Source organism: Cyclopterus lumpus, chromosome 20 (assembly GCF_009769545.1).
Source record: "Cyclopterus lumpus isolate fCycLum1 chromosome 20, fCycLum1.pri, whole genome shotgun sequence".
NCBI classification, from domain to species: domain Eukaryota; kingdom Metazoa; phylum Chordata; class Actinopteri; order Perciformes; family Cyclopteridae; genus Cyclopterus; species Cyclopterus lumpus.
The window spans coordinates 1093173-1112500 of NC_046985.1; the positions used below are offsets into that span (position 1 = coordinate 1093173).

Consider the following 19328-nt stretch of genomic DNA (forward strand, 5'->3'; position numbering starts at 1 on the left):
AGGGGTCGTCAACATAAAGTCTTCTATATGAAATAATGTGTCATGTGATTAATTTAAGAAGAAGTGTAATAAAACGCTTCATCCAATGAAACCTGTTAAAACAAGTTATTCTATATAAATATAATAAATAAATATAATTTAGGTCCCGAAAGCTTCATCCAATTATATAAATATAATAAATAAACATAATAATAATGCAGAGGACACGCTGGGGTCAAACATCATAATTTAATAACTCTAGTTCCACTACATGTCTAACAACAAGTTCACTGGTTCATGCAACATGGACATTAGAATCAGAAGATCTGATCCCAGATCTGATCCTCCAACACAACACGACACTTCATCATCGTCACCACAGAAGAAGAAACTCCACCAACAAAACAAACTCTTCAACAATCTTCAGAGGAATGTCTGAACATGAAGCGCTCAAATTAAATATTCAGCCTGAACACGTCAGCTCGTACATTTCTTCATCTTCATCTTCATCTTCTTCTTTTTTTTTCTTCTTTTCTTTTTTTTTAAACAGTAGAAAAAACAGCATTTTGGTTTTCAGGAGCTTCGTAACAACAAAACAAAAATCAACTTTATTGGAGTTCACGTGAAAAGATTATTTTTGACCCAACAAAAAAAGGTCCCTGGTGGACCTGTAGTCCTGGTGCACAGCGCCCCCTGGAGCATTAAGGCGTTTACTACACTACGTTTTAATATCAAATTAAAAATCAACTTAATCTGTAGTTTTGTTTTGAAGGAGTATTCTAACTTCGGAAGCAAAACAATAATCATAATAATAATAATTAGAATCTCACAAGGAACTGTGAGGTGGAATCATTCGTAAATACTTGTGTTGAAATGAAATAACCTTAAAACAATGTCGAGTTTGAATATTAATATCAGTATTTAAACCATCCAACTTTCATTTTTACATCAGACGATCAATAGTTGAGTTTTGTGACTCTGAGAACATTTAAACAACAGCTGGATTGTTTCAGTCATATCTCTAGAAGCATTCAGCAGTTATTACTTCAATATTTCTGACTTAATGCCACATACATTTTTAGTGTCCCTTCAAAATAAAGGTCAACCAAAAGCACAGAAAGGGTGTCGCTCTGCGTCCCACGGGTCAAAACAAAGAGACGACGTGTTCGTGGACGATCAGATAAATAATGTTTCCTGCCGGAGGATCCACAGTGTTCCACGTACAACTAAACAAATATGGAGGAAAATGTAAAAAATAAGGCCCCTTAAGAAATTCAAAAAATATTCTTGAAAAAAAGCGCGAGAAAAAAGAAACAGAGGCACCAAAAAGTCGAGATATCAAAAAGCCGCCAGTCTGCAGTACGAAAACATTTGACTTGTGGTATTTCATAAAAAGGAAAAGTGGGAGGAGCTACATCATCCTGGAGGAGGTTCCTGACGGGAAGTGACCGAGGTGCTGCTTCTGTCGCCGGCCGCGCTTCGTCTTGTTGCACCTCCTGCAGGACACGACAGGAAGTGCATGACAGGAAGTACACAACAGGAAGTACGCATCAGCGACGGACCAATCACAGCGGAGAATCCACGACCAAATCCTGCGTTCTGATTGGTTGCTGTTTTGTTATTTTGAACTAGAGGGCCAATGGGAACCCTCAATGCATGTCATGCAGTTTTGTATAGTATGTAGTATTTACAGAAGTATTTGCAGTGTTCTTGCAGTGTGTTTGCAGTAGTATTTGCAGTGTACTTGCAGTGTGTTTGCAGTGTACTTGCAGTAGTATTTGCAGTGTGTTTGCAGTGTACTTGCAGTAGTATTTGCAGTGTATTTGCAGTGTGTTTGCAGTGTACTTGCAGTAGTATTTGCAGTGTACTTGCAGTGTGTTTGCAGTGTACTTGCAGTAGTATTTGCAGTGTGTTTGCAGTGTACTTGCAGTAGTATTTGCAGTGTATTTGCAGTGTGTTTGCAGTGTACTTGCAGTAGTATTTGCAGTGTATTTGCAGGGGGTTTGCAGTAGTATTTGCAGTGTACTTGCAGTAGTATTTACAGAAGTATTTGCAGTGTTCTTGCAGTGTGTTTGCAGTAGTATTTGCAGTGTACTTGCAGTGTGTTTGCAGTGTACTTGCAGTAGTATTTGCAGTGTGTTTGCAGTGTACTTGCAGTAGTATTTGCAGTGTATTTGCAGTGTGTTTGCAGTGTACTTGCAGTAGTATTTGCAGTGTATTTGCAGTGTGTTTGCAGTGTACTTGCAGTAGTATTTGCAGTGTATTTGCAGGGGGTTTGCAGTAGTATTTGCAGTGTACTTGCAGTAGTATTTGCAGTGTGTTTGCAGTGTACCTGCAGTAGTATTTGCAGTGTATTTGCAGTAGTATTTGCAGTGTACTTGCAGTAGTATTTGCAGTGTGTTTGCAGTAGTATTTGCAGTGTACTTGCAGTAGTATTTGCAGTGTGTTTGCAGTGTACTTGCAGTGTATTTGCAGTAGTATTTGCAGTGTACTTGCAGTAGTATTTTCAGTGTGTTTGCAGTGTACTTGCAGCAGTATTTGCAGTGTATTTGCAGTGTACTTGGAGTAGTATTTGCAGTGTGTTTGCAGTGTACTTGCAGTAGTATTTGCAGTGTATTTGCAGGGTGTTTGCAGTTGTACTTGCAGTAGTATTTGCAGTGTACTTGCAGTAGTATTTGCAGTGTATTTGCAGTAGTATTTGCAGTGTATTTGCAGTGTGTTTGCAGTGTACTTGCAGAAGTATTTGCAGTGTATTTGCAGTGTATTTGCAGGGTCTTTGCAGTAGTATTTGCAGTAGTATTTGCAGTATGTTTACAGTAGTATTTGCAGTACTATTTGCAGTGTATTTGCAGTAGTATTTGCAGTAGTATTTGCAGTAGTATTTGCAGTGTATTTGCAGTGTATTTGCAGTAGTATTTGCAGTACTATTTGCAGTGTATTTGCAGTGTATTTGCAGTAGTATTTGCAGTGTATTTGCAGTAGTATTTGCAGTATGTTTGCAGTGTATTTGCAGTGTGTTTGCAGTGTATTTGCAGTAGTATTTGCAGTGTATTTGCAGTAGTATTTGCAGTATGTTTGCAGTGTATTTGCAGTGTGTTTGCAGTGTATTTGCAGTAGTATTTGCAGTCTATTTGCAGTGTATTTGCAGAAGTATTTGCAGTGTATTTGCAGTAGTATTTGCAGTAGTATTTGCAGTCTATTTGCAGTAGTATTTGCAGTAGTATTTGCAGTAGTATTTGCAGTGTATTTGCAGTAGTATTTGCAGTATGTTTGCAGTGTATTTGCAGTGTATTTGCAGTGTATTTGCAGTAGTATTTGCAGTAGTATTTGCAGTAGTATTTGCAGTACTATTTGCAGTGTATTTGCAGTGTATTTGCAGTGTATTTGCAGTAGTATTTGCAGTATGTTTGCAGTGTATTTGCAGTGTATTTGCAGTGTATTTGCAGTAGTATTTGCAGTGTATTTGCAGTGTATTTGCAGTAGTATTTGCAGTAGTATTTGCAGTAGTATTTGCAGTACTATTTGCAGTATGTTTGCAGTGTATTTGCAGTGTATTTGCAGTAGTATTTGCAGTATGTTTGCAGTGTATTTGCAGTGTATTTGCAGTGTATTTGCAGTAGTATTTGCATTACTATTTGCAGTGTATTTGCAGTGTATTTGCAGTGTATTTGCAGTGTATTTGCAGTGTGTACCTGGTGAAGCACATCACCACGGCGACGATGACAGCGATCTGGACCGCCCCGATGATGGCGGCAATGAGGACGTAGTGCAGCTTCTGGCCACTGGGGACCACGTACAGGATGTTGAAGTCCAGCAGCTGGTCACACTGAGGACCCCCGTAGGCCGCCTCACACCTGGACATGTACAAATATACAATAATAAAAATAATACAATAGTAATAATAAAATATACAATATTAATAATAAATAATAAATGAAACTGAGAAGGGGGAGGGGCCAGGTTTTACCTGCAGGTGGGAAGGTTGTGTCTCATCTCACATTGGCCGTGTTCACAGAACTGGGCGTAGTCTTCAGAACAGGGGGCGGGGCTGTCCACAAACCCCTCCTCCTCCTCCCCAGGGGGCGTCTTACTGTAGACGTCTGGTTTGGTCTTCATGCTGTCGTCCTTCCTGCTTTTATCTGAAACCACAGAAGAAGAAAAGTTACCTTTGATTAGTAAAGTTTACTGTTGCACACTATTAAAGTATATATTATAATATAAGTATACACCTCTCCTCTTCCTCACCTTGGCATCGGCCCACATGTTTGATGTCTATCTTGAGCTGCTTGAGGCAGGACGCCTCTCTGACGTGACACGGTGTGTCGTATGTGACGCCGTCGCCGCCGCACACGGGGTTGTCGTTGTGGCCGTTACACACAATGTTACACATGCAGCTGCACGCGCACACACACACACACACACACAGTTACATTACATTTAAATTGTACATTCCTGGGAAGTCCTTTACTGTACAGACTTTAAATTTGAAGGGTACATGTCTGATGCTTTTATTTGTGTGTGTGTGTGTGTGTGTGTGTGTGTGTGTGTGTGTGTGTGTGTGTGTGTGTGTGTGTGTGTGTGTGTGTGTGTGTGTGTGTGTGTGTGTGTGTGTGTGTGTGTGTGTGTGTGTGTACTAACAGCATATCCTCAGAGTCTTCATCACATTCGGCTCCAAACTTGCAGTTTCCACATTTGGAAACCTTCTTCCCTCGACCAGAACCTTCATCATCTGCAGAGATTTGTTATTATTATCATTATTACAATTATTAAAAATAACAAATGAGAATACGAATAAGAGATGAAGCCGGTTACCTCCATCACCAGATCCTGATGCTCCATCTGAGAGAGAGAGAGACATTATTATATAATAAACTACTTTGGTCTTCAGAGGGTGTCAGACTCCATCCTGCAGAATGAATCCACACAAACTGAACATGAAAAAGGATTTACTGCAGGACCTGGTTTCATCCTGGGTCTCATAGGCAGACCCACCCTGGTAGAAGGGTCTCATAGGCAGACCCACCCTGGTAGAAGGGTCTCATAGGCAGACCCACCCTGGTAGAAGGGTCTCATAGGCAGACCCACCCTGGTAGAAGGGTCTCATAGGCAGACCCACCCTGGTAGAAGGGTCTCATAGGCAGACCCACCCTGGTAGAAGGGTCTCATAGGCAGACCCACCCTGGTAGAAGGGTCTCATAGGCAGACCCACCCTGGTAGAAGGGTCTCATAGGCAGACCCACCCTGGTAGAAGGGTCTCATAGAGGCAGACCCACCCTGGTAGAAGGGTCTCATAGGCAGACCCACCCTGGTAGAAGGGTCTCATAGGCAGACCTACCCTGGTAGAAGGGTCTCATAGAGGCAGACCTACCCTGGTAGAAGGGTCTCATAGGCAGACCTACCCTGATAGAAGGGTCTCATAGAGGCAGACCTACCCTGGTAGAAGGGTCTCATAGAGGCAGACCTACCCTGATAGAAGGGTCTCATAGGCAGACCTACCCTGGTAGAAGGGTCTCATAGAGGCAGACCTACCCTGGTAGAAGGGTCTCATAGAGGCATACCTACCCTGGTAGTGGGGTCTCATAGAGGCAGACCTACCGTGGTAGCAGGGTCTCAGAGGCAGACCTACCCTGGTAGTGGGGTCTCATAGAGCCAGACCTACCGTGGTAGCAGGGTCTCAGAGGCAGACCTACCATGGTAGAAGGGTGTCATAGACAGACCTACCCTGGTAGAAGGGTCTCATAGAGGCAGACCTACCATGGTAGAAGGGTGTCATAGAGGCAGACCTACCATGGTAGAAGGGTGTCATAGACAGACCTACCGTGGTAGAAGGGTCTCATAGAGGCAGACCTACCATGGTAGAAGGGTGTCATAGACAGACCTACCGTGGTAGCAGGGTCTCTCGGACACGATGGTGACGGCCCTCTGCTTCTTGCAGGCGGCTCTCCTCAGGAAGCACTCGTTCTGGTAGGTGTCTCCGTTGGAGCCGCACACAGGGATGTACTTCTTGTGGCACTGAAACACAAACCCAGAGTCAGCTTCTCCTCCGTCACTCCTTCATCACGTCCAGAGCTCCTCAGCTCGGAGGCAGAACCCAATGATGACATCATCAAAACTGTCCAACCAATGACGACGCATGTTGTGTGTGTGAGTGTGCATCTGAGCTGTGTGTCCACTGACTTCTGGGACTTCCTGTATCTTGCTGAGTATATTCTTTAAAGAGGTTTCTCTGCTATATTACTACTGTATCTGCTGTATTTAGGTATACTAGAATGCTAGTCTGTACTGTCTTTCTAATCTGAACATTTTGAGCTGCGATTTGTTGCTTTTTTACACAAGTGACTGAAAAGTCAACCAAACCAGCTAGGATTTCAGTATTTGCTCTGTAATCCAAATCTACTAGGGACTAAACTTTATTCTACTTTTTACCTTGAGGTAAACAGATCTTTGTCCTTAATCAGTTTGGCAAGAATTTCACATTCTAGCAAACTGAGACTTCACTGGTAGCAATGAATCCCCTGTTTACCAGTATCGATCACTGAGTGGGCAATTCCTTCAACGACCTGTGGGCGGGCTCATCACAGCTGTAACCAATTACCGCCAACTCAGGTGTATAACCAGGTTGGGGCCTGTAGCGTCAGGGAAGACTCCTCGTATGGAGACTCGGAGGATAAAGACCTAGGAGTCTTTCGTGGGAGTCTTCGGTGGTGGCTGAGGGCGGTTGAGTATAAACATTTCCCTGTTTATAATGTGTTTTCTTTCCATACCTGTGTGCACATCTACTCGTAGATACTACAGACTGCGGACTCGGTCACACATGCACCAAAATCCTGACTGACATCTCTCAGTGGATGTCTGACTGACATCTCTCAGTGGATGTCTGACTGACATCCCTCAGTGGATGTCTGATTGACATCTCTCAGTGGATGTCTGATTGACATCTCTCAGTGGATGTCTGACCGACATCTCTCAGTGGATGTCTGATTGACATCTCTCAGTGGATGTCTGATTGACATCTCTCAGTGGATGTCTCACTGACATCTCTCAGTGGATGTCTGACCGACATCTCTCAGTGGATGTCTGATTGACATCTCTCAGTGGATGTCTGACTGACATCTCTCAGTGGATGTCTGATTGACATCTCTCAGTGGATGTCTGACTGACATCTCTCAGTGGATGTCCGCTCACCACCTAAAAATGAACCCGGACAAGACTGAACTTCTCCTCCTTCCAGGAAAAGTCTCTCCCACCTACGACCTTCAACAACTCTGTGTTAGCCCCGCACTCGACTGCCAGGAACCTCGTGTGACACCTGTCAGTCAACTCGCCCTGACTGCCAACATCACCGCAACAACACGCTCCTGTAGGTACATGCTGTACAACATCAGGAGAATAGGACCTCTTCTCACTCAGAAGGCGGCACAGGTCCTGGTCCAGGTTCTGGTCCAGGTTCTGGTCCAGGTTCTGGTCCAGGTCCTGGTCCAGGCTCTGGTCCAGGTTCTACATATAGGATATGGTCTAACCTCACACCCAGGACATGGTCTAACCTCACACCCAGGACATGGTCTAACCTCACACCCAGGACATGGTCTAACCTCACACCCAGGACATGGTCTAACCTCACACCAGGACATGGTCTAACCTTACACCCAGGACATGGTCTAACCTCACACCAGGACATGGTCTAACCTCACATCCAGGACATGGTCTAACCTCACACCCAGGACATGGTCTAACCTCACATCCAGGACATGGTCTAACCTCACACCCAGGACATGGTCTAACCTCACATCCAGGACATGGTCTAACCTCACATCCAGGACATGGTCTAACCTCACACCCAGGACATGGTCTAACCTTACACCCAGGACATGGTCTAACCTCACACCCAGGACATGGTCTAACCTCACACCCAGGACATGGTCTAACCTCACACCCAGGACATGGTCTAACCTCACATCCAGGACATGGTCTAACCTCACACCCAGGACATGGTCTAACCTCACATCCAGGACATGGTCTAACCTCACACCCTGGACATGGTCTAACCTCACATCCCAGCCCGTTCACTTCGCTCGGCTTCTGCCAATCAGCTTGTAGCTCCGTCACTACGAGCTAAACACTCTACGAAGTCACGACTGTTTGCTGTTCTGGCTCCTCATTGGTGGAACGAGCTCCCCATTGACATCAGGACAGGAAGTCTCTACAGACTAAAAACACATCTTAGTGACTACACCTTGAATAGGGAAGGTAGAGCCGTAGTAGCACTTTAGTAGCACTTAAATGTCTCTTACTGATAGCACTTTGTAGTTTAACACTTTAGTAACACTTAAATGTCTCTTACTGATAGCACTTTGTAGTTTAACACTTTAGTAACACTTAAATGTCTCTTACTGATAGCACTTTGTAGTTTAACACTTTAGTAACACTTAAATGTCTCTTACTGATAGCACTTTGTAGTTTAACACTTTAGTAACACTTAAATGTCCCTTACCGATAGTATTCTGTAGTTTAACGTTATTGAAGAAATTGTACTTTCTTGATTCTTGTTGTTCTGAGTTTGGACTCATGGTTTAATGCACTTATTGTAAGTCGCTTTAGATAAAAGCGTCAGCTAAATGACATGAAATGTAATGTGTGTGTGTGTGTGTGTGTGTGTGTGTGTGTGTGTGTGTGTGTGTGTATGTGTGTGTGTGTAGGACTCACGTGGAACTGGCAGACACACTTGATCTCGGCTCCGTTCTCTCGGCAGGTTCCTCCGAAGCGACACGTCCCGGCGTCGCACACTCGCAGGTCGCTCTTCTTCTCCGACAGATCTGAAAAACAATCACAGATCATCACAACGACATCCAGGTTACACGGCTCGTGGGGGTTTTAGGCTCTGAGCAAAACAAAAGCTTTCCAGTCGTCTTCCTGACAATAATAAAACAATAATAAAACAATAATAAAACCACTGAAGGCTTCATGAACTACGTTCTTTGGTGAGAGTAACCGGTTGGTGTCGCTTCTCTGGAAATGGATTTAAACATCTACATCTACAAAGGATGACTTTGGACTCATTGGAAATGCTTCCATCACAACAGGGTCTAATTCTACCAACAATATGTCACATGTATCAACATAGTAAGGAACAGCTGACACGGTGTGTTTGAACGTCAACGAGAGGTTTCTGATCTACGATCCAAAGGAACACCAGGGTCCATCCTCTGGGGAGCATCAGAAACAAAATCTCACTAATATGGTACACAATGCACACACGCACACGCACACACACACACACACACACACGCACACGCACACACACACACACACACACACACACACACACACACACACACACACACACACACACACACACACACACACACACACACACACACACACACACACACACACGTCATTTCCTGATGGCAGCTGATTGGTCGGCGGTCCACAAGCCGACCAATTAGAGCAGGTAATTACAGGGGGCGTCACCCCCTCTTCCCCTGTAATCAGTAAATACCTCAGAGCGCGGGGGTGGACAAAATAACAGAAACACTGTGGTCTTTACCGACGGGTTCCATCATGAGTTACGTTGGCATTGATATTTGTGTGTTTATAAACAGCGTTGATGTTGTTATTGTTATGTTTACAAACAGTGTTGATGTTGTTATTGTTGTCTTTATGAACCGTGTTGTTGTTGCGTTTATAAACAGTGTTGATGTTGTTGTTGCGTTTATAAACAGTGTTGATGTTGTTGTTGCGTTTATAAACAGTGTTTTTGTTGTTGTTGTTTTTATAAACAGTGTTTTTGTTGTTGGTGTGTTTATAAACAGTGTTTATGTTGTTATTGTTGTCTTTATAAACAGTGTTGATGTTGTTGGTGTGTTTATAAACAGTGTTGTTGTTGTTGTTGTGTTTATAAACAGTGATGTTGTTGTTGATGTGTTTATAAACAGTATTAATGTTGTTGGTGTTTTTATAAACAGTATTGATGTTGTTGTCGGTGTGTTCATAAACAGTGTTGTTGTTGTTGTGTTTATAAACAGTGGTGGCGGTGTTGTTGTGTTTATAAACAGTGTTGATGTTGTTGTTGGTGTTCATAAAAAAATGTTGATGTTGTCGGTGTGTTCATAAACAGTGTTGTTGTTGTTGTGTTTATAAACAGTGTTTATGTTGTGGTGTTTATAAACAGTGTTGATGTTGTTGTTGGTGTGTTCAAAAACATTGTTGATGTTGTTGTTGTGTTTATAAACAGTGGTGTTGTTGTGTTTATAAACAGTGGTGTTGTTGTGTTTATAAACAGTGGTGTTGTTGTGTTTATAAACAGTGATGTTGTTGTTGTGTTTATAAACAGTGTTGTTGTTGTTGTGTTTATAAACAGTGGTGTTGTTGTGTTTATAAACAGTGTTGTTGTTGTTGTGTTTATAAACAGTGGTGTTGTTGTGTTTATAAACAGTGATGTTGTTGTTGTGTTTATAAACAGTGTTGTTGTTGGTGTGTTTATAAACAGTGGTGTTGTTGTGTTTATAAACAGTGGTGTTGTTGTGTTTATAAACAGTGATGTTGGTGTGTTTGTAAACAGTGATGTTGGTGTGTTTGTAAACAGTGGTGTTGTTGTGTTTGTAAACAGTGATGTTGGTGTGTTTGTAAACAGTGGTGTTGTTGTGTTTATAAACAGTGATGTTGTTGTGTTTATAAACAGTGGTGTTGTTGTGTTTATAAACAGTGTTGTTGTGTTTGTAAACAGTGGTGTTGTTGTGTTTATAAACATGTAATAGTAATACAAACATGAATATATGTGTATGATCTGAATATCTTAGTATTGAAGGGTGCAGTCGGGGGTCCCTGCTCCATCGCTGTGAGTTTGGGGGTCCTCGGCTAAACCAAGAAAGAAAGGAGGCGGTCCCTCCTGAGTAACCATGGTTACCAACTTCTCATCTTCTCGTCACCAACCAGTCGCAGCTTGTTTACCGAGTCACGGAGGTCTGCAGAGACCAGCTCCCTCCAGGCCGGAGAGACCTGAAGAGCTAAGGCGAGAACCAGCGTTAGCAACCACAACAAGAGCTGACGTCAGAGTCCTGTTGGGGGATCCTTCGGGTCTGGAAAGACTCGGAGTAGACCACGAAGGGGGGCCTTCGACTTTACACAACGAGAAACTGTTTGTTCTGATTTCTTGACGTTCTGTAATAAACATCGATAGAAAATATCACCTTGAAACCCCTATCTGACCCCTATCTGACCCCGGACTTGCCTGTCTTGATCCAGGACGTGATCCAGGACGTGATCCAGGACTTGACCCCGGACTTGACCCAGGACTTGACCCAGGACCTGCCTGTCTTGATCTAGGACCGGACTTGGGACTTGAGTGCAAAGACTTGAGACTCAAGTGTGACTTTCCGCTCCTGAAAACACCCACAATCCTTTGCTCGCGATGCGTTTCCTGTCCCCGTTATATAAATATAAAACTTTATATAAATATAAAACGTTACTTCATCTCAGGTTGAACAGGTTTGAGGACCCAGTTGCCAAATCTCACTCATAATCCATCTTTAATTAAAGATGGATTATATACAGTATATATATATATATATATATATATATATATATATATATAGTATATATTTATGGAATATCATAACGCGGTTACAAGCCAGTGTGGTTAGTTTGATGTATCCACGAGTACCACACGCACACACACACACACACACACACACACACACACACACACACACACACACACACACACACACACACACACACAACCTCGCCCTGGTTCTCTAGCCTGTAATTAACCCTGAAATAGATCCCAGTTAAAGTGAGGAGTGGTCAACACACACACACACACACACACACACACACACACACACACACACACACAGTGAGGCCTCTGTTGTCATGGTGAATGAATGAACCACAGGTGTGAAAGCAGACCACATCCTGAGGTGGTCCTCATTCTTCATGCAGCGTTTACTTCCTGGTCCGTGACTTCACGAGCCCCAACAAAACTTTCCCCGTTGACCTCAACACCGAACCACGTTTAGCGGCCTCTAGTGGCGAGTTGGCCGAACAGCGGAATGGAACTACGGTGGCCTTCAGGGGACACAAAGTGCTCAGTTTGTCCGTTCTGGGCTGCCGTAGAAACATGGACGACTTCAGAGTTCATGCTAAGCTAACGACAACGGTTGTTATCTGCAGGTCCTTATAGACCCCAAAGGCAACGCGGCGGGTGGTTCCCTTCATGCATCATGGCGTGTTCCTGAACGTGTCGTTGAGGGACCGCCTACCCAACCAACGAAGCACGGACCAGCGGACCGCGTGGACCGCTGGTCCAACATGTCGGTTCTGGGGTCGTCTCTCCGAGGAACAGGAAGTGCATCGCCCACGAGCTCAAAGCGCCGGATGTGACCCGAGACCTTCGGCGTTCAGAACGCCATCAAACATCGACCCAAAGAGGGTCAACGACCACGGCTGGGTCATGTGATCAGCTGCAGCGAAACATCTAATAAAGATGGAGGCAGGGGGGGTCAAACTGTGACCTCTGACCTCCCCAAACCTCCACCATTAAAACAATACCTGCTGCAGACCGACCTGAGGTGATGCGTTCAGGTGTAAACAGGATGTTGTGGATGTTGCATCTCACCTGGGCAGTCGGCGGCCTTCAGGGGGCCGCAGTCCGCTCCGCTGCGGGGGAACGAGCTCCGGACGGCGGGGAGGACCAGCAGGACCAGCAGGTAGCGGGACCAGAGAACCCGGCACACCGGAGCCATGATGGAGTCCGGGGGGTTTAAACACAGATGGAGGTGCAGGTCTGTGTGAGTAGGGGTAGATAGAGGTCTACAAAGAGACAGGAGATAAAAGGGTCAAGAAGGACCAGAAGAGTCCGTTTGTCTAGACGCGTCCTTCAAATGAAACCCTCCGTGAAAGGAGCCGCTTGAGATCCGGGTTGAAACGTGTTCCTCTGCCGGCTCTCGGGAGGGAAGCTCCGGGTGAAACGGAGGGGAAACCCGGCCGGAAAACACGATGAGGGCCGGGGAGGAGGAGGAGGAGGAGGAGGAGGAGGAGGGCTGCAAGACGAAGCCCGGGATAACAACAAAGGGCCTGGGGCTTCACACACCGACCCCCCACCCACACACACACACACACACACACACACACCTCCAACACCCCCTCAAACCAGTCTGCTCACAGCCCGGACCGAGCCTCCATCCCCCAGTCCCGCTGCCTCGCACTCAAACCGGCGGGGAGAAAAGATCCAGGTGAGAACCCGAAGGGGCTTCCAGCAGCATCTACGCCGAAGAAGAGCGAGTGTGCGCCGGCGACGATGAGCGAGTTTGGTGGGTCGGTCGGACCAGGACTGTTTTTTTTTTTGTTTTTTTTTGTCCTGCTGTTCTTCTTCTACTGAAGCAAATCAACAAAGGCTCGGACCACGTGACCTGCAGGAGACCACTCCCACTGAGAGTCCTCTGGTTATTAACACAAAAATACACCAATATATAAATACATGACAGATCAATACAAAGTGCATGAATAAATACATACAAATAGATGAAGGAATACATATAATAATCACTAAATAAATACAATAATACATAGATGAATACAATAATACAAAAAATAGATGAACAAATGAATACAATAATACAAAAATAAATAAATACATTAATCTATCAATGAAACAGATATAAAATATATAAGTACATAAATAAATACATACAAATATATGAATGAATCATTACAATAATACACAGATAAATAAAGACATCAATAAATCAATACAAAATAGATACAAAATAAACACAAGTACATAAGTGAATACATAAAAACAGATGAATACATAAATACAATAATGAATCAATTATTACAATGATACATAAATGAATACAATACATCAATAAATACAACATTTATAAATAAATAGATTAATTAATCAAGAAATGTATCAATTAATAGATGAATACATCAATTAAAATACATAAAATAATGAATATTATGTGAAACTAAAGGTAACGGTCATCAGCTCTGCAGGTTGTTGGTCATAAAACATTAATACAGTCTTTCGCTTACATACATGAGTCCAACGTTCATGTTTTTCTAGTTTAATTCAACGTGTACATGGAAACATAAACATTAATCACAAACCTACAATATTATCATTTCATTTTTGTATTTTATTTTTAAAGTTTAAATATTTAAAAAATATTCTCTGCAGCCTCTGACTGAGCGAGAACTTTGATGCTATTTATTAATTTACTATTTTTTTTTCTTTTAATATTTCACATGATTGTCATAATAAGATTTGTGCTGAACACATTCTTCAATAAAAGAAAGACGCAAATAAAAGATAAACATTACTGACCTGATAATGACGATAACGATGACAACATTTCGTTGTTTTATATTTAATCTTTTTAATGAAGTCAAAGCGTTGAGAATAAATAATGTTTCTGGAGTCCAAAAGTTGATCAAACTTCTCATTTTCTCCATAAAGCTCTCTGTCAAACTCACGGAGGACTAATAAAGTTATTACAGTCCAGCGTCTGTAAACATCAACAGAGATATGAGAGTCTTCAAGCTGCTTTGAGGTTTACAACAAAGCAAACGTGCATTTTAATCGACACATTAATTCATATAAACTGCATATTAATACTTAAACAATCACAAACAGCTGTTCCATCAAACATTTGGGATCTTCATGGACAGTAACGTGAGTGTTGGTCACTGACGGGCTGCGGCCAGCAGGAGGCGCTGCTGCGCCTTTCAGGGCTCCTCTGAGTACGGAAGCCCACGAAGGACAATATTCAATCGCGATGACCCGAAAGTCACTTTTCATTTGATTTTTAGCACTTTAGTTCATTTCTTTTGTGCATTATGACCAGAAGGGAAGATATAAGATATATATATATATATATATATATATATATATATATATATATATCAATAAAGTATATTATATATGTATATATATATTATATAAGATATTTTAAAACTCAATACAAAATCTTATATATGTATATATGCAGGAAAAATATAAGATGTATATATATATATATATATATACATCTTATATATATGATATTTTATTGAGGTTTAAAATATCTTATATATATATATATTTATATATACATATATGTATATACATAAATATATAAGATATTTTAAACCTCAATAAAATATCATATATATTATATATACGTATATATGTATGTGTATATACATACATATATATACATATGTTAAGATATTTTATTGAGGTTTAAAATATCTTATGTATGTATATATACACAGACATACACACAGAGATACACACAGACATACACACAGAGATACACACTGACATACACACAGAGATACACACAGACATACACACAGAGATACACACAGAGATACACACATACACACACACAGAGATACACACTGACATACACACAGAGATACACACAGACATACACACAGATACACACAGACATACACACAGATACACACATACACACACACAGAGATACACACTGACATACACACCGAGATACACACAGACATACACACAGATACACACAGACATACACACAGATACACACAGACATACACACAGATACACACAGACATACACACAGATACACACATACACACACACAGAGATACACACAGACATACACACAGATACACACAGACATACACACAGATACACACAGACATACACACAGACATACACACAGATCAAATGTTTTAATTAGTTTTATTCAAATCTATTTTTCACAAACAAAATGAATCCCTCATGTTGACAACAAGATGTTTACCAACAAAAACACACAGAAGGAAACATCCATCTGATTTATTAACACACACACAGACACACACACACACCATTTAATCTTCATCCTCAGGTCAGGATGTTTTGCTAAGCCGTCTGCGCTCATTAGTTCACTTCTCACTCCCCTTTACTAATCTTCTCCTCCTTCTCCTCCTTCTTCTCCTCCGTCTCCTCTTCCTCCTCCTCTTCCTCCTCTTCCTCCTTTTCTCCTCCGTTGTTTGTTTCTTTGAATGTTTAACTAAAATAATCTCAAGGTGACAGAATCCAGTTTGACTTTTTGTGAGTTCAACTTTCCAAAAATCGAACGAAAGCTCAGCAAACACACAGGTGTTGTTTAAACCTAACTAGTAGTTTAGTTGTCTAAACCTAACTAGTAGTTTAGTTGTCTAAACCTAACTAGTAGTTTAGTTGTTTAAACCTAACTAGTAGTTTAGTTGTCTAAACCTAACTAGTAGTTTAGTTGTCTAAACCTAACTAGTAGTTTAGTTGTTTAAACCTAACTAGTAGTTTAGTTGTCTAAACCTAACTAGTAGTTTAGTTGTCTAAACCTAACTAGTAGTTTAGTTGTCTAAACCTAACTAGTAGTTTAGTGTTTAAACCTAACTAGTAGTTTAGTTGTTTAAACCTAACTAGTAGTTTAGTGTTTAAACCTAACTAGTAGTTTAGTTGTTTTAACCTAACTAGTAGTTTAGTTGTTTAAGCCTAACTAGTAGTTTAGTTGTTTAAGCCTAACTAGTAGTTTAGTTGTTTAAACCTAACTAGTAGTTTAGTGTTTAAACCTAACTAGTAGTTTAGTTGTTTTAACCTAACTAGTAGTTTAGTTGTTTAAACCTAACTAGTAGTTTAGTGTTTAAGCCTAACTAGTAGTTTAGTTGTCTGAGGAGAAACTATGAAAACCGGAGAATAACAAGTTTTGGGTTTTCGGAGGATTCTTTGTGTGTCTATGTTGAGTGATTTTCAAAATAAAAGCATCCCTTCATAGGTTGTTTCCTGTTCCGTCTGCATGATGTCGCCCTCTGGTGGAGGTGTTCCTGCCCAGCTCCTCGTGTCAGCTTTCATTACACACAAATGAGCATGAACATCCATTAGGAGGCTTTTTATGATCCTCACATGCTTTGTTGGCAAGAATCAAGCAGCCGCACGCGAATGTTGTTTAGGTAAACAAGAAAAACCACACAAAGCAGAGCGGAGTTATTAATTATGAATGATGAAAACAGTGCGTTGTGGGGGAAATCAGTGACCCCAATAGTGTAAAAACAGGTGTTGACGAGGATTTAAAGAGACACGTCATCCACTGATGTTGTTTTATTTCTTTATAACACGTCCAGTGCAGACTAAATATTTATTTGACCACTTTTCTCAAACAAACAAACATCTCTGGAGCCGATATCGTCAACAGTCAAAAAGACCGACACGGATAAATAATATTTAGTTTCATTTGAGCATGTCCTGTCCCTTTAAGAAAAAAGAAAAAAATTGTAAAATAAAATAAAAAATAAAAGCTTTAAAAATATTAAAGTTCTCATGATTTCTTCTGTTATAACCACGAAACAAATCAATGATCAGAAAGGCGATTAATCTCTGAATCATCCGCCCTGAAGCCAGCGAGCAGATCGATGAACAGGTTTCTGACGATGCGTTCAGGGCCTTTGTGTTCTCTGTGGTTCTATTGGTTCCTCTGATCACGTGACTCACCTTTTGTCTCCGTGTGCTGCTCCAAGGGAGCGGCCTCATAACTACATCATCATGTTCAGTAATAACACACAAACACTCCGGGACACGGAACTGTAATTAAGCCTAATTAACCCTCTGTTGTTTCTCATTGCAAAACATTATTTATCTATTTATTCATTTATCCATTTTTAAATGTTCAATGTATTCATTCATTCAGTTTCATTTATTTATTTGCTTATTTATTCATTCATTTAGTAACTTATCCATTTCTTTCTGTCCTTACTTGTTTATTCTTTGAATTATTTATTTATTTAATCATTTATCTGTTTATTTGTTTGTCTATATATTTATTAAAAAAGATTCATTGATAATATCAATATTCCTGTTGGGTTAGGACGATGTCACGAAGAGAGAGACAGACAGTCAGACAGACAGAGAGAGAGAGACACACAGACAGACAGACAGGTGGAGAGACAGACAGTCAGACAGACAGAGAGAGAGAGACAGACAGGTGGAGAGACAGACCCACAGAGAGACAGACAGTCAGACAGACAGAGAGAGAGAGAGACAGACAGGTGGAGAGACAGAGAGAGAGAGAGACAGACAGACAGACACACAGACACACAGACACACAGACAGACAGACAGGTGGAGAGACAGACAGACAGACACACAGACAGACAGACAGACAGACAGACACACAGACACACAGACACACAGACAGACAGACACACAGACAGACAGACAGACAGACAGACAGACAGACAGACACACAGCCAGACAGACAGGTGGAGAGACAGACAGTCAGACAGACAGGTGGAGAGACAGACACACAGACTGACAGACAGGTGGAGAGACAGACACACAGACAGACTGACAGACAGGTGGAGAGACAGACACACAGACAGACTGACAGACAGACAGACAGGTGGAGAGACAGACACACAGACAGACAGGCAGACAGGTGGAGAGACAGACACACACACAGACAGGCAGACAGACACACAGACACACAGACAGACAGACAGACAGGTGGAGAGACAGACACACAGACACACAGACACACAGACAGACAGACAGACAGACAGACAGGTGGAGAGACACACACACAGACAGACAGGCAGACAGGTGGAGAGACACACACACACACACAGACAGACACACAGACAGACAGGCAGGTGGAGAGACACACACACAGACAGACAGGCAGGTGGACTTCTCTTTGACTCCACCAGGTTCGTCATCCAGGTCTCTGCTCAGAAACAGAAACAGAGAGAGGGAGAGACAGACAGGCAGACAGACAGGCAGACAGACAGCTCAGGAACACTTCTCTGGTCTTCATGGACCAGCAGACTTCACTAAAGACATGAGCTCCTGTGGAGGAGCCGCGCTGCTGCTGCTGCTGCTCGGCCGCTGCTGCTGCACCAGTCCCGGCAGGTCAGGTAGGACTGAGTCGGTGTGAGAGCTCCGGAGAGGGAGCGTGTTACTGCGGGAGAGAGGGAGCGTGAGTCCGGGGTGAGAGCTCCGGAGAGGGAGCGTGAGTCCGGGGTGAGAGCTCCGGAGAGGGAGCGTGAGTCCGGGGTGAGAGCTCCGGAGAGGGAGCGTGTTACTGCGGGAGAGAGGGAGCGTGAGTCCGGGGTGAGAGCTCCGGAGAGGGAGCGTGAGTCCGGGGTCAGAGCTCCGGAGAGGGAGCGTGTTACTGCGGGAGAGAGGGAGCGTGAGTCCGGGGTCAGAGCTCCGGAGAGGGAGCGTGAGTCCGGGGTCAGAGCTCCGGAGAGGGAGCGTGAGTCCGGGGTCAGAGCTCCGGAGAGGGAGCGTGAGTCCGGGGTCAGAGCTCCGGAGAGGGAGCGTGAGTCCGGGTTGAGAGCGTTTCAACGGGTTCTTTATTA

At 42.7% G+C, this 19328-nt stretch overlaps 2 protein-coding genes across 4 annotated transcripts in view; one reads left to right on the forward strand and one right to left on the reverse strand.

The window, feature by feature from the left end:
* Nucleotides 1-214: 214 nt before the first annotated feature.
* Nucleotides 215-13370, reverse strand: LOC117749519 (tomoregulin-1-like). 2 transcript variants are annotated; one of them, XM_034560132.1, is made up of 10 exons: nt 13114-13370; nt 12599-12792; nt 8683-8792; nt 5862-5991; nt 4792-4818; nt 4618-4708; nt 4225-4373; nt 3947-4118; nt 3672-3833; nt 215-1475 (listed from the first exon to the last, which is right to left on the reverse strand). In XM_034560132.1, exons 2-10 carry the CDS (start codon nt 12723-12725, stop codon nt 1391-1393), a joined length of 1053 nt encoding a protein of 350 aa, XP_034416023.1. In that variant the 5' UTR covers nt 12726-12792; nt 13114-13370; the 3' UTR covers nt 215-1390. The 2 variants fall into 2 exon arrangements, with proteins under 2 accessions (XP_034416023.1, XP_034416021.1); XM_034560130.1 differs by having other exon boundaries at nt 12599-13370.
* Nucleotides 13371-18776: 5406 nt separating this feature from the next.
* The window catches only part of LOC117749501 (melanoma receptor tyrosine-protein kinase-like), a 42475-nt gene continuing 41923 nt past the window's right edge, over nt 18777-19328 (forward strand). Inside the window, exon 1 of one of the 2 annotated variants that reach the window (XM_034560087.1) lies at nt 18777-18881. In XM_034560087.1, coding sequence (XP_034415978.1) covers nt 18806-18881 — 76 coding nt within the window. In that variant the 5' untranslated portion in view covers nt 18777-18805. The remainder of the gene's footprint in view (nt 18882-19328) is intronic. The other variant, XM_034560088.1, reaches the window with a different exon arrangement.